The sequence below is a fragment of the Polypterus senegalus genome, chromosome 2, assembly GCF_016835505.1.
Source record: "Polypterus senegalus isolate Bchr_013 chromosome 2, ASM1683550v1, whole genome shotgun sequence".
NCBI lineage: Eukaryota > Metazoa > Chordata > Cladistia > Polypteriformes > Polypteridae > Polypterus > Polypterus senegalus.
In genome coordinates, this window is record NC_053155.1 from 277,736,356 (window position 1) to 277,751,451 (window position 15,096).

General features: G+C 38.4%; 1 protein-coding gene and 1 pseudogene across 1 annotated transcript in view; both read left to right on the top strand.

Annotated features, from left to right (window-relative positions):
- The window catches only part of LOC120524498 (olfactory receptor 1493-like), a 32,222-nt gene extending 21,399 nt beyond the window's left edge, over positions 1 to 10,823 (top strand). Inside the window, exon 3 of the mRNA XM_039746333.1 lies at positions 10,779 to 10,823. Within this exon, the coding sequence (XP_039602267.1) occupies positions 10,779 to 10,823 (45 nt within the window). The remainder of the gene's footprint in view (positions 1 to 10,778) is intronic.
- Positions 10,824 to 13,538: 2,715 nt separating this feature from the next.
- Positions 13,539 to 14,891, top strand: LOC120524685 (annotated as a pseudogene).
- Positions 14,892 to 15,096: the final 205 nt, after the last annotated feature.

Genomic DNA, 15,096 nt, shown 5'->3' on the forward strand with positions numbered 1-15,096 from the left:
ATTCCAGTGGTTTCTCATTCAATTTGTTTCCTTCAAATTTTTTTGATGTACACTTGTGTTTTTGGGGAAATAACAATTCTTACAGTTATGGCGTATGACAGGTACATAGCAATAAACTGGCCACTGCAGTACACAACAATTATTTCAGTCACAAAAATAAGAAATCTAATCATTCTTGCTTGGACTTATCCTTCCTCTATGGTAACAGTTGCTATATTTTTAACTACACGCCTCTCTTTATGTGGTAATCGGATCAATTGGCTGTACTGCAACAACTGGGAAATTGTCAAGTTATCTTGTCTAGAAACCTATGTTAATAATGTTTATGCATTTGTGTTTGTCTTTACATTTCTTATACCGTTTTCATTTATTATCTATTCCTACATTAAAATCCTTATTGTGTGCTGGAATAATTCCAGGTCTCACAAAAAGAAAGCTTTTCAAACTTGTCTCCCACATTTAATAACTTTAGTTTTGTTTTTAAGTTCAATACTCTTTGAGGTAATAGACAGCAGACTTAATTCAAAGAGATCAACAAACAGCATTTCCACTATTGCTTCTTTAGAGACATTAATAATACCTCCTCTTTTAAATCCATTAATATATGGTATCATTTTGCCTGGAATACGCAAACGACTTATTTGTATATTTCTATGTAAGGACAAAAAAAGAACCTAAAAAGAATAATGTAATTTGTTCAAATTATCTATTCTACAGAAAGCAAAAATAATGTTGTTCTATTAGAAAACTCAGCCTTTTGTATTGTTGAGATAATGAGAGCATAATATGTATGTTTATTATTATCCTCATAATGTAAATACTCCTTAATGGTTTTTCTCTATATAATAAACGAAGCCTCATTAAATTTTTATTGTGACATTGTTATCATTAGAATTTTGTAATCTGTATATTGTCCTCTACTGTAGAAGAGAGCTTAAGCAGCTCTAAAATGCTAAACAGTAAAAGAGAAATTAAATAAAAGCAAGCATGTTTGGGAGCAAAGCAGGCTGGTATTCAAGAAGGACCCCCAGATATTAGCAGTGCTATAAAGCAGTGCCACATCTGAGAACACTTTAGTCACCATTTCCTTTTAGGTGCAGCAGTAACAGAGAGAAATGACAGTGATTTTGTCTTTTTCTTTTAGAAGAGGTACTGCATAAATAGTTATGTAACATATGTATATCTATATAAAATGCAGACAAAGAGAAATGATAATTTATATAATAAACAAGGAAAAAGATGTAGCACTAGATTACAATAAGGTCTTAGAGAATAAGTGAACACAGATATACTGTAGATATTACGTAGACCTTAGAATAATATTGTATAGTCAGTCATCACCTAACCCGCGATATCCTAACACAGGGTCACGGGGGTCTGCTGGAGCCAATCTGCATGTCTTTGGACTGTGGGAGGAAACCAGAACACCCGGAGGAAACCCACACAGGGAGAACCAGGACTCCTTACTGCAAGGCACCGTGCCACCCAACATTGTATATAGATTACAATAATTTTACATTAATCATTACATATTCCACTGGTATAAAAACATAAAATAGTACAAAATTATATAATGCCAGGTTGCGATGTCTAAAGCAAGCACAGGTAACTTTAAGTTGCTCTTTTTTAGTTTTACATTTGAAAACTCAGTAGGCTTGGATGAAGAGGGTTATTTTAGCCCCAATGGATTCCCAACTCTCTATTATAAAAGAAAATAATTTTTGTACAAAATGTCCTTTTGCAACATCCAAAATAAACTGGAGAACTGTCCAACCTTGAACAGGCTTGGCTTGATCTCTACTAGGGAGAGATTCATTTCAGAAGCTTTCTTTAACAGACAACTGTCAGCCAACCCTTCAGACAGGCACTGAAGAAAGACGCAGATGTCAAGAGATACAAAGAAAAGTCCCTGGTGATTTTATTGTTGAGAAATCAAACTACAAATGACAAGAGCTGCTGGAAATACTCTTAGCTGCCTTAAGAGAGCTGGACAGGTGCTACTAACAAAAAGAATTGGATCCTGATGACAAGACAGGCGCTGTTTCAAATAGCAGTGTGCAATGCAGGCAAGGGGAGCTGGGATCAGAAATTGGCCCAGAACTTTTGTCCAGACAGGCCTTCCTAAATCAGTCAGACACCTTCACCAAATTCATGTGCGTTCATCACTGATTAGTAAGCTAGGTAGTATAGTACAATGGTTTTCCATTTCAGTTCTGAGAGCTCACTGTGATTACAGAGTTTTGTATCAACGAATTTCATCTTTTATTTGGACCCCTGTCTTGATTATTCTAGCAGGAATATCCCTGTTTTTTTATCAGTCTTGAAATCACAAGCTGGCAAAGCTAATGAATTCTTACTGAAAAAAGTAAAAACATATGTATAGGATAATACAACTGGTAATTTATTTGTATTTGGATACAATTATGATTGGAGTTAAGCATTTGAAGATATAGCAGATATATACATACTTGAAAATATCACAACATGCACTTTTCTGAATTCAAAATAAAACAACGCAAAAACGTCAGCTAATTAAACTATGAGATGAATTCAAGGTAAAAAATGACACACTGAATCTAACACTTACTGAAACAAAAATCTGCAGCCACAGGAGGGCCCAAAGAATTGAGACCCACTAGTAGAGTAGACCAACTAACAGAAAAGCACCCGCTGAACACATGCTGCTCTGTCCCTTTGATTTTCTGATAATGAGCAGAGAAAAGCCAAGCAAAATGACACCTTTTATTGGCTAACTAAGAAGTTTACAATATGCAAGCTTTCGAGGCAACTCAGGCCCCTTCTTCAGGCAAGATGTAATACAGAAACAGAAGTTCCCTGTGTTTATATACACACACTAGGACAAGAAACAACATTGGTAAATCTTTAAATGAAAAATCTTAAATGTAAAAAATCAATAGATTAATTCAGGCTAAAATTAATTTAACAAGAGAGAGAGCAATGTATGGTCAAGATATTTGGATAAGATGACTGTCCAACAAAGTTCTTTGAAGTTTGTGATGAGTTTTTCAAAACAGTATGGGTCTGTAGACAGGTTATCTGTGTCAGTCTGAGACATGCAAACAGTCCTCATACTTGGCTATAAAACTCTTGTTTCTATTCAAGCCATGTTGTAATGTATTACATTTTAACATGAGTTTAACTTCCCATTCTTTTCTCTCTTGCTGTGTTTTCAAGTTGCCCATAGGCACTGTGACTTTAAAGCCCCTCTCACAGTGTCCGTGGCTGATGGAGTGGGCCGCTACAGGAACATCTGTGTTGCCACGTTTAAAGTGGAATCTGTGCAAATTCATTCTCTGGCGGAGTCTTTGTCCAGTTTCTCCCACATAGAGTCAGGACATTTCATGTAGAGAATTAGGTAGACAACATTAGATGATCTGCAGGAAAATTATCCCTTTATGTGATGTTCAAGTCGGTAGTGTGGTATAACAATTCGGTCTGTATTGTAGATGTCGGCACACGTTTTACATCTTTTCTGTAGGCAGGGAGATGTGCCATTTTCTGTCGGTTCATTTAGGGAGCTTCAGACAATTAGTTGCTGAAGGTTTGGTGGTTGTCTGTATGCCGGGAGAGGAGGTTCAGGAAATACACTTTTCAGTTTTTGGTCATTGTTTAGCATTGGCTGAAGTTCTTTTATAATTTTTTGAAGTGTTTCAAGATGTGGGTTGTAGGTGACAACAAGGGGGATGTGGTTCTTGTTGTCTTTTTTTTATATTCCAGAAGGTTGTCTCTAGGTATGGCAGTAGCTCTTCTTATTTGAGTATCTGTCATTTTGAGGGTATAACCTTGTCTGATGAAATCTTGTCTGAGCTCCTGCAGTTGTTGATCCCGGTCTGTCGGGTCTGAGCAAATACGATTGTACCGTATTGCTTGGTTAAGAATAATGGAGCACCTTATATGCTTGGGGTGGAAGCTGTCACTTCTTAGGTAGGTCCGTCTGTCTGTTGGTTTGTGAAAAATAGACGTTACAAGGGTGTTGTCTTTCAGTTGAACGGTGGTGTAAAGGAAGCTGATTTCTGTTTTTGAGTAATTCAGCTTATAATGCAGCAAAAGAATTTTTTTCACCCGCCATTCACCAAGGAGGCTCTGCTGTTCTGCAGTTGATACATGTGGCTAAAACTTTATAAAAACTTAAAAAACGTGCAAGGGTCTAACACAAGGACAAAGTTAGGTCTTAGTCCTAACTAAAATTCTATTCACTGCCTGATAGCTATTGTTAATTTCACTCCACGAGTATTTGAAAGCTGAAATCTTTGTAAATGACACGTGAAAAAGTTTAAATTGCTAGTCACAGACCGCAGAATGTGTCTACTAATATGTGAAAATGTTTCATTTTGGTCAAGTATTCAAACTAAAATTCCATTAAACTCATGTGATAATAAATCTGAACTGTACTGATTACCCTGCTTTATATTTTTGTTTTCTTTGCTATGAGGTGTTTATGCATGATAAGAAAAAATTGAGAAAGAAAAAAAAGCAGATTATGTCATATACATAAGCAGTAATTTAACATAATGAAGCACCAAAAAAAAACAATTAATTATTATTTTCATAGCCATGCTGAATCGCTCAGAAGCAATGACTAAGGATGGTAATTTTAAGTGAGGAATTGTAGTCAGTAACTTTTAGTGTTTTGTGTCAGCAGCCATTAATGGTCCATAGTGTATTGAGTTAATTCAGCTTCAGGCTTTGGTTCTAATAGAGCTATGACTGGTAGCAATTTTGAATCAACTTTGAATTATTTTTACAATCTTTGTGATGTTAACAGTTTCAAGCTTCCAGTGCTGTTCTCTTCGGTGGGAGGTCCTGCACTGATCTCATTCATCCATCCGTCAATCCATCCTCTTCCGCTTATCCAAGATCGGGTCGTGGGGGCAGCATCTTAAGCAGAGATGCCCAGACTTTCCTCTCCCTGGCCACTTCTTCTAGCTCTTCCGGGGGAATCCCAAACCGTTCCCAGGCCAGCCAGGAGACATAATGCCTCCAGCGTGTCCTGGGTCTTCCCTGGGGCCTCCTCCCAGTTAGACGTGCCCGGAACACCTCACCAGGGAGGCGAACAGGAGGCATTCTGATCAGATGCCCGAGCCACCTCATCTGATTCCTCTCGATGCGGAGAAGCAGTGGCTCTACCCTGAGCCCCTCCCGGATGACTGAGTGTACCCCAATTCCAAAACGTCTACCAAAACCTCTGTGATGGTCCACACAGCTGATTACCCGGAAAACAAAGAAACTCCATTATATCTGATGTCATCTTGTTTAACATTGGACATGTACACCACATTCCTTAACTAACAATGTACCCTTTACAACTGCAGTCGCTGCCTAATAAATCATTTCAGATGTCTTCTGAGTGCTCTGATTAATGATTTTAGCTTGTGTGGCATCCTAAACCTAAATCATCAATAATGGCTGTTAAACTAACAACTTCTCACACTCTTCTTCACTCTGAGGAAGTCCAAAAATGTTGTAATTTTCTTATACTTATTAGAGTGAAATATTTTTTAATTTTTTAGGTTTTTTTTTCCACTACATCTTTTCAGCTGTGTCTTTTACTTCCAAATTGCCAAATACATTAAGTTAGGGTTATTGGAAAACTCCCATCATGTCTCACTGTCAATCATTTGAGCGTTTGCTCCCTTGAACTGACTCACAGCTTATGGCCTGACAGCACATCCACAGGGAGAGTAATATGGCTCCTTTGGCTAGTATATCACTTCATATAACATCACTTCAGCTGAGGCCCGCCAAATAAACCAGCTAATTAATAGGACAAACTCAGTTATGGAACGATCTCTCAATGCCCTGGAGGTCGTAGCAAAAAAGGGAATTCAAGCAAAACTGACTGATATTATGAACAATGCTGCACATCCTTTTTCTGGGATACGAACAGTGAGGACTTTCAGACAACAAATCGTTCAACAGAAGTGTGTCAAGAAATGGCACCTGGGCTCCTTTATACTAACAGCAATACTTCTGCATGTGACCCTGTAGTTAGGATATAGCGGGCTGGGTAATGACTGACTGATTTAATTAATTAATACCGAGAATCTATACTTTATAAACCCAAAACTAATCCCCTTATTTTGGCATTCCTAACTGGTTTGTTCAGTGCCCACCCCTTGGAGTACAAACTTGTTGCAGTAATGAACAAACCATTCCTTTTAAACTATAGCTATTGTCATATTACTGCATGACTTGTCGACTTGTTACTCACTTAAACCCCAGTAAGTGTCTTTTTCTTGCTGTCTCTTCAGCTCTTCTTCATTTTTTTGTCTTTAGTCTTTGCTTGTCGTCTTTTCCTAGCTTCTTTATTCGTTCTTCTACGTTGGCAGGTCTGCAAAATAAAATACAATACAATTTATTTTTTGTATAGCCCAAAATCACACAAGAAGTGCCACAATGGGCAAAATGGAAGGTGATGAAGCAGTTTCTGTCCATCTCATTTTCTTGGTCGTCGACCTGGTGCCAACACTCAAACTTTGCTTGGCCACTAGTGCCACTACACTCCAATTCTCTAGTTGTAACCTGATCTCCGGCATGGATTTCACTCTGCTAATTGCCTTCACTATTTATTACCTGCACCAACCCAAGTCCATAAAACCTTACAACAGAAGTAGCACTATTGCAAAAGATCAGGAAATTGAAACAGAAATAAATATTTTCCCTTTCCTGTCTTCCTGCACTACCCTTCTATTTTTTGTCATTGCCTATGTGTCCTTTTTATTTTATGGTAACTGCTACCTGATAGTGTGGGCTAAAACCTCTCCAAAATCCAAGTGTTAAATCCAGCATCTCTCCTAAAACTGACCTGTGTTCTTTACTCAAGACCAGCTCAGTTTCATAGGCTGTCTTTTTAAACAAATGGCCAGTCAGGTTTCAAATTGCTGAACCTAAGTGTGTGTGCTTTTTAATTACTGCTGGGCCTAGCAGAGCTGTTAGGACCCTCACACCCCTGTGCATTCTTGACTTGCTGCCTGAGCTTGTAAACCTTCCTGCTGCACCATCCCCCATCCCTTATTTTTTGGCTTGACCTGGTTCATTCAAACCAACTCCTAAACTGGTGCACTTTCTTTCCCACTCAGTCATTCTTGCACTAGCATTTTTAGAACTTTCACACACAGGCACTTGAATTCCTTTTATTTCCACAATTTCTTGTTTTATTTCCATTGTTCCTTTCATGCCCTTCAGTCAAAAATTGCCATTCAAACTCACCAGCTTCTCTGCCTTCTATCTGATTCCTTTTTCCTAAATCAAATTTCAGTGCAGCACTGGTTACCTTTCCTAACAGTGGCGAAATATCTATCGATGTAGCATGTTCTTTAAACACTGGACAGACCTCAGAATCACCTGGAGATTGTGGTGCAGTGGAGAATAATGGAAGGAAACATCCTTTCTGTTTTCCTTTCATGCCTCTCCTTTTCCTCACATTCACATTCCCACTCTTTTTCTGAGCACTCATCTGTCTCAGGTAAGTCAACCACCCATGATTTAGGGTTCCTGTCAGATCCTGTTACTACTGCCCTAACTTTCTTCATGGTTGGTTTACACTCTCATGCACAGCTTTCATTGCTTTCTACTTTAGCAGTGGGTGTTCTACATGCTAACACTTCACAATTTTCACACCAACTATTACATCTCTCAGAACTTTCACACAACATTCCACAACTTTCACTTTCATCTACTTTACTATTTTCTTTCTCATACTGATCTTCCTTATTGCCAATAATATAAGATAGTAACCCTCTTATAACTGCAGCCGTCTTCTTTATACCAGATCTCTGTACAGCTACACTTGACAGCTAGCAGCTTTGATGCTAATGAAAGTCAGGGAAGCTAACTTAACACTAGACACAGCATGAGCAAATTGGAACAACAAAAAATAAACAAAACTAAATAAAAAAGCTGCTAGTTAATGCTGTAGAAACACTGTATTAACATAATTTACAAATCTTGCTATTATAAAGTTGTCACCATGGTTGACGTGTTCTTCCATTGAATTTGCAACGTTGATCGGAGATTTAGCGCCTCCACCATCAGCACCCCCTCCTACTGCAGGTTGGGGACTGAGAGGCTGTGGGCGTTGGGCTGTGGCTACCTGTCCGGCTGGATAGTAGCAATAATGTAGCTTCACAAGGTCGTTTGTTCTGAAAGCTAATTTTTGTTTGTATGGTTTGCTTCATTTTTACTATTAACTTGGTTATATTAACTTTTCACATGAGGACATATTTTGGTGTGTAACAATGGACTGACAGGAAGGTGGCGGCAAAGGATATTTTTCCCGGTTTAGCAAAGGAACGACATGTCCTGCCCTACTCTACCTCTAATTGGCATAATCAGTTTGTCCTAACCAATCGTTAGCTCTCCCAAAACATAACCAATACAGACAACAATGGCAGAAAAAAATTGACGTGCCTGCAGTACATAAATGCATATCAGCGTGTCAGTGTGGATGTGGACTTTCACAGTGTGTGCACTGAAAAACGCTGTATAACCGTGTATACCCTGTATTACACTGCAGCATATACCCATAACAGGGGGATTTAGAAGTGGGTATACGCTGTGACGACCTAATAAGAAGTGGGTATACGCCGTATACCTGTATATACCCTAGACTACATTACTGATCGTGGTACTTAAAGGCTTTTGATATAAGCCAGTTCCAAACAGCCATACTTCAGACCAATGGGGGAATAGAATACCTTCACACCTGCCCTCCAAACCATTTGTTAAGGTAAAGCTTTGCAGGTGGGCAGCCTGACGTTCCTATGAGAATTGAGAGACTTCAGAGAAACATTTGCCATACTATTTTGAGGCATTTCCCCCAACTCTGTCATAAAATTCACTTTCCTAACTTAGTCCTTGGGGTTGACATGAATGCTTCTCACTAATGCAACACTAATATTACATTGCTTTGCCTAAGTTACAAATAAAGACATACAAAATGTTTATCAAGTTTTATGCAAAATTTCACATCACAACAGATTTGTTTGTCAGTCATAATATAATAATATTATTTATTTGCCAAGCTGTAAAAAGTCAGATTTCTCCCAGGGGACAAATAATGTTCTATTTCTTTATATGCCTAAAATCCAGCTGAAAAAAATCCTAAATCAATTCAAACTCCAATTCCACAATATCCAAAAACAGGAAAATGTTGTAAAATCTGAAATCAAAAGAAGGGCTAATATACAGATCTTTTAAACTAATGCCACAGTAGCCATTTTAGGTCTCCTGGGTTATTAAATAGCACAATAAATAAAAAAGCAATACATTGCATAATAAATAACAATATTTACAAAACAAAAAAAATGTTAAAATAAAAAGAGAATACCTGACTGGCTGTACCACACATTATGACTGACACATCCATCCATCCATCCATTATCCAACCCGTTATATCCAAACTACAGGGTCACAGGAGCCAATCCCAAGCCAACACAGGGTGCATGGCAGGAAACAAACCCCAGGCAGGGCACCAGCCCACCACAGCGCACACACACACACCCCAAGCACACACTAGGGACAATTTAGGATCACCAATGCACCTAACCTGCACGTCTTTGGACTGTGGGAGGAAACCCACGCAGACACAGGGAGAATAAGCTAACTCCACGCAGGGAGGACCCGTTAAGTAAACCCAGGTCTCCTAACTTCGAGGCAGAAGCGCTACCCACTGCGCTGCCGTGCCGCCATGACTGACACAAGAGTGATTTATTTGTTTTCCACATCCTTTCTTCCATATTCTTATGGCATTAAATGGAGTTCAACTGAAGTGGTAGTTTTTTTATGGTCTTGTTTTAACATCTTGTCCTTTAAAGATATTTGGATTAATTATTTTTCTATTAAATTTTGTGTGAACTGATCCTATTGTGGATTGGATGTGAGTTTGATTTATTTGTAGACATTTTAAATGCAGCTATTGTAATAAAGATCCATTAAAGAATGTTGTTTATAGTGTCTTTATCTCTCTGACACTCACAGGGTCTCTTGGCCATCAAATACAAAATAGCCAAGGTGAGTCATGCAAGGTTGAAGTCATCACATCTCTGCATTTTTCATGCCTTTGCATGATGTATGACTTTGTAGCACATCACTAAAATCAGCAATATTCTATGGCCCTTGTTCACATTACTGCAAAGGGGTGTAGTTTGTTTTAAAACATATTATATATTGCATATTTCCCACACCATCCCATAGAAAGCCCTTCCTTGCCTTTCCAAATCAGCCGTTTTTTTCCTACTTCCTGCAAACCAGGCAGGCTGAGCACCAGGACCGAAAACCAGAAAAAAAGGACAAACATCTTATGAAGTAGCAGTATGATAGTTTCATCAACATCCTGAATTGACAATAAGTGTGTCATTGGGAAGGTAAAAAAGCCATCTGCCTGACAAATAACACTATTTGAACCTGTAAACTGCCCCCCATACACATGTGTGTGACTATATATATATATATATATATATATATATATATATATATATATATATATATATATATATATATATATATATATCTAAAAAATATAAAATTATATATAAAATATATAAAAATATATATATATATTTTTCACTTTAAAATGTTAGGATACGTTTTCAATCAAAACGAAAAAAAAAACTTCAGGGTTGTGTTGCTGTGAGGTAGAAAACTGTGAAAACGAAAGCAACATATTTCAATTAGCAGGGCACATAATATAATACATGAAGTGCAAAGTAATTTTCGTGGTAACACTTTACATTCTTTTCTTTTTGTTTTATTTCTAGGTAGATCTTATGCACCTCTATGGCCTTGAAAACAGAAACTTCTGATCACTTCAGTGACTTCAGCCACAGAGGTGCACCCAACCCCAACTAATCCTTTTGGCACTGAATCCTCTGTGGAGGTCATCTCCAGTGGGTTTAAGAGTTAGAGGTGTGAATTATAATTAAACCCATTAAAGGCATAGGCAAAAATCTTTTTTGATTTGCCTACTAACCAGTAGTGCCTCTGTTCATATCAATATGTTTTGAGAAATATTTAATAACAGAAGCCCTTTGATTTTTCTGGATATTTAGGTATGTATGAAAAACCATCATTCTGTTCACTTTGAGATTTTTTCCATGTATATGGAAGTCTGTTTACTTTATTTTGTTGTGCTTATTTAGTAACTGCAAATTTGGGGGTATTTTTCATACGTTGCTTAAATCATCCAAGATCAGATGCCTCATTTTAGATGAGTTAATGCCAGTGAAACTTATTCGGGATAAGTTGGTTTTTCAAACACAGCGATGTAGTAGATTAGTTTAGCTGGATCTAATCATCTGAGATGATTGTGCGTGCCCGCGCTGAGTGAAAAGTCCATATAAGTCTAGAAAACATAATCAGCAAGTCTTTGATAGGCTGCAACAAAATGACGAAAGAGCAGGCGCATTTTTCCCACACAAGCTGTGTGTGTGTGTGTGTGAGTGTGTGTTGGTGTGTGTTACTCGAAGGATTTCAAGATTTAATATGCATAAGGGGTAACACTGCAAAAGCAGCCTAAACCAGAAAAGACGGCTGGCAGAAAGTGGCCGTCAAATTAAACACGTCTGCATTGTACTTACTGAAAGCAGCGTTTTATTTCCTATGTGTCAGATTAATTATTATTTAATATGTCATAATTCCAGATCAAAAGTAAGCACAAGGACAACATTGGAACAGGTTAAAATGAAGTACAAGAATATACTTCAAACTGGTAAATATTGGTATATAACTATTTAAAGAATTGTTGACATAAAGAATTATATATAATATAAAAAACATTAATTTTAAAGCTAATAAGAAGGCAGACAAGCACAAAACAGGTGGAGGTCCACAAGGTCAAGTCCTAACCCCTGCAGAAGAGTTGGCTCTACAGCAAAATGCCCATTGCCCTGTTTCTGATGGCATTCCAGGGGGAAGCTCCTCCTCAGAACCAGTGGCAGAATGCAGTGGTCACTTCATTTCAGGTAAAGGATGGTCATTGCATATATTTGTCCTCAATGTGTGCCATGGGTATGTTCCATATAGCCCTCTTTTTTGTATGTTTTTTTTGTTTGGTCAGTTTCAGGGAATGTCAAATCCCTAGAACTTGTGTCTGACCAACGAAATATTGACAAAGGTCAAATATTTGATGAAGACACTCTGTCTGATTATTCAACAGGAGGAGAGGTACATTTTCCAAATAATGTTTGATCAAACTCCACTCTGATCAGTCCCATGTGCCCCAATCACATTTGGAAATCCTGGAATGAGAATGTTAGGCCAATTGTGAGATTCTTTATGGAACTGTGGGTGTTTTTGCCTGTGTACCTGCAATGGCATGAAACGCCTCTTTTATTGTCTGCACACGCAGGTGTCTAGGAAACACTATGAAAACCCAGGAAATAATTTAGAGCCAAACAGCCTTTACGAATTGCCTGGCAAACTTTACTTTTAGATAGATTTTCCACAGTATATAAAAAAAGTGCCGCTTGCAAAAAACCTCAAAGCAATGCATACTGTCTGTGTGGTTGTGGGAAGCCGACTTCGACTAGTTTGACTTTGAATATAAGGTGCTAATAAATCTTTGAGATACAATATTGTAACAACCCGGCAGCAAGCGCTGGCGGAGTGACGCCTCATGGTAATTTATGTAAATAGTTTGTGGGGAATTTATGGGTAATTTATAAAAAGCTTATTGTATGTCGACATTTACGTATTGTCATTTGTGTTGTAAATAATGGTGTGTTGTATTTAATTGGTTGGGTGGGTTTGGGACATCGCCGTCCGGGGGTTATTTATTTTGTAAAAAGTACCAATTTATTGAAATGTGTCTCTGTGCGTGACCTTGGCAATGGCCGAGCAATAATGTTGAGCTTTTGTTTCTGACTATCTTCTGTAATAAAAAAGATACAACAGGACAGAGCTGTTTTATTGCTAAGATTTTATCTAAGCAAACTACCGAGACACTCGGAGTCGTGCGGTGTATGGGGCACGAGTGTTCTCTTTCTTAAAGAGCTGGGTGCAGTTGCGTGCATGACGCTGGCAAGCCGCTAGCCGACAGCTTCGGAGAGGTGCACGGCAGAGTTCGGCTCGAAATCTTAAAAGACTCCTCCACGGGTCGCTACAATATTAAACTAACACACCCATGGACTAAAGCGGTATCTTTTGAAACGAATTTCCTCCGGGAGCAATAATGGATCTTGCCGATCGCGCAAAACCGTCTCTATATGAAATTCTCTTCTTATAATTTCCGTACTGATATCAATTGGTCGCTCATTTATGAACGCCAAAGCCGTTACTGAATAAATTCCATGTACGGACACTAATTAAGTGTGTGAACTAATCCTTGTTTACAAACATAGAACAAACCTGGGGGGTATTCCAGAAAGCAGGTTATGTGACATACCCGGGTAAGTTAGTGGATAACCTCAACTTTCGGTTCCAAAAACGGAGGTAACTTTCTGGGTATGTATGTAACCATAGCAGCTTACTCTCTGAAGATAACCTGCTCGGTGGCAGGTTATGTTCCAGCGTAAGTTTGTTTCAGAAGGTTACTGAGCATGGCGTGCCCTTTTGATGACGATCCTGTGGACGTGGAAGCACAAATTATCCGAGGTTTTTTCCGCCGGGAGAGAGTAATAAGACCGCGTATTGATGTCTTTTCATTTCCAAATGATTTTTTAAAAGAGCGTTATTGGTTTTCAAAAGAATTTACTTGACCAATCTCTTGGCACCGCATATTGCACATGTCACAAACCGCGGGTCTGCGCTTAGCACAGAAAACATTCTGTGCATAGCACTTCGGTTTTTTGCCTCAGGGCATTTTTTGTATAATGTGGGCGATGCAGAGCATGTGGGAAAGGCAACTGTGTGTAGAGCCGTTCGCACAGTATGTCTGGCACTGAAACACTTCTTACACACGTTTGTACAGTTCCCTGGCCATAAACCTCTGCGTGTAATTAAAGAGGAATTCCACAGAGTGGCAGGTTTGTCCTTTGTAGTAAAATTCATGACGCATATTTAATATGTAGTCATACTATTTATATCTATAGATGTATTCATCCTGCACACACACTTGATACTTCCCTATATGACTTTCTATTTCAGGGTTTCCAAATGTAATTGGGTGCATTGACGGCACCCACATTCCTATTAAAGCTCCTTCAATGAATGAGGGAGACTATGTTAATAGGAAATCTATTCATAGTATCAATGTGCAGGTAAGAACTGGATTTTGTGTCCTTAATTTTTTGCCTTGATAAAATCAGTAAACTCATTACAGTTTTCCACTTTTCAACCACAGGTAATATGCGAGGCAACCCACATTATTACTAATGTTGAGGCAAAATGGCCAGGATCTGTGCACGATGCCAGAATTTTCCGCAAGTCATCATTATGCCAGACATTTCAGCAGGGTATGTTTCGCTTTATGAAATATTGTTTTTTTTCCTTTGCACTATATTTGTGTTGTACACTTGAATCATTACAGGACAGTACAATGGTTACTTGCTGGGGGACAGAGGATACCCTTGTCTGCCCTGCTTAATGATACCCTACCCTACCCTGATCCTGGACCACAGACACGCTTTAACCTGGCTCACAGCCGAACATGGGCCAAGGTGGAGATGACCATAGGGATCCTCAAGTCTAGGTTTCAGTGTCTGCGTGGGCTCCGGGTCAGTCCAGAGAGGGCATGTGACATCATAGTGGCTTGTGTTGTGCTTCACAACATTGCCACTATAAGAGGAGAGAGCCACCCTCCTTGTATTGAAGAAGATGGCCCAGAGGAACCCCTACAGATTTTTCCATACAACAGAGATGGAAGACTTTTGAGAGACAGGATTTCTCAGAATTACTTTTATTAAATTGTGTGCACTGGTCTGCGGTGTGGTTCATTTCTTTATTTCCTGAAAAACAATGAAAGTGAAATAAAAGGTGTTTTTTGTATTACATTGCTTTATATATATATATATATATTACAGTATATATATATATATATACAGTATATATATATATATTATATATATATATATATATATATATATATATAGAGAGAGAGAGACCAAGGCAAAATTTCCAAAGATGGGAGAAAGTTTTAAG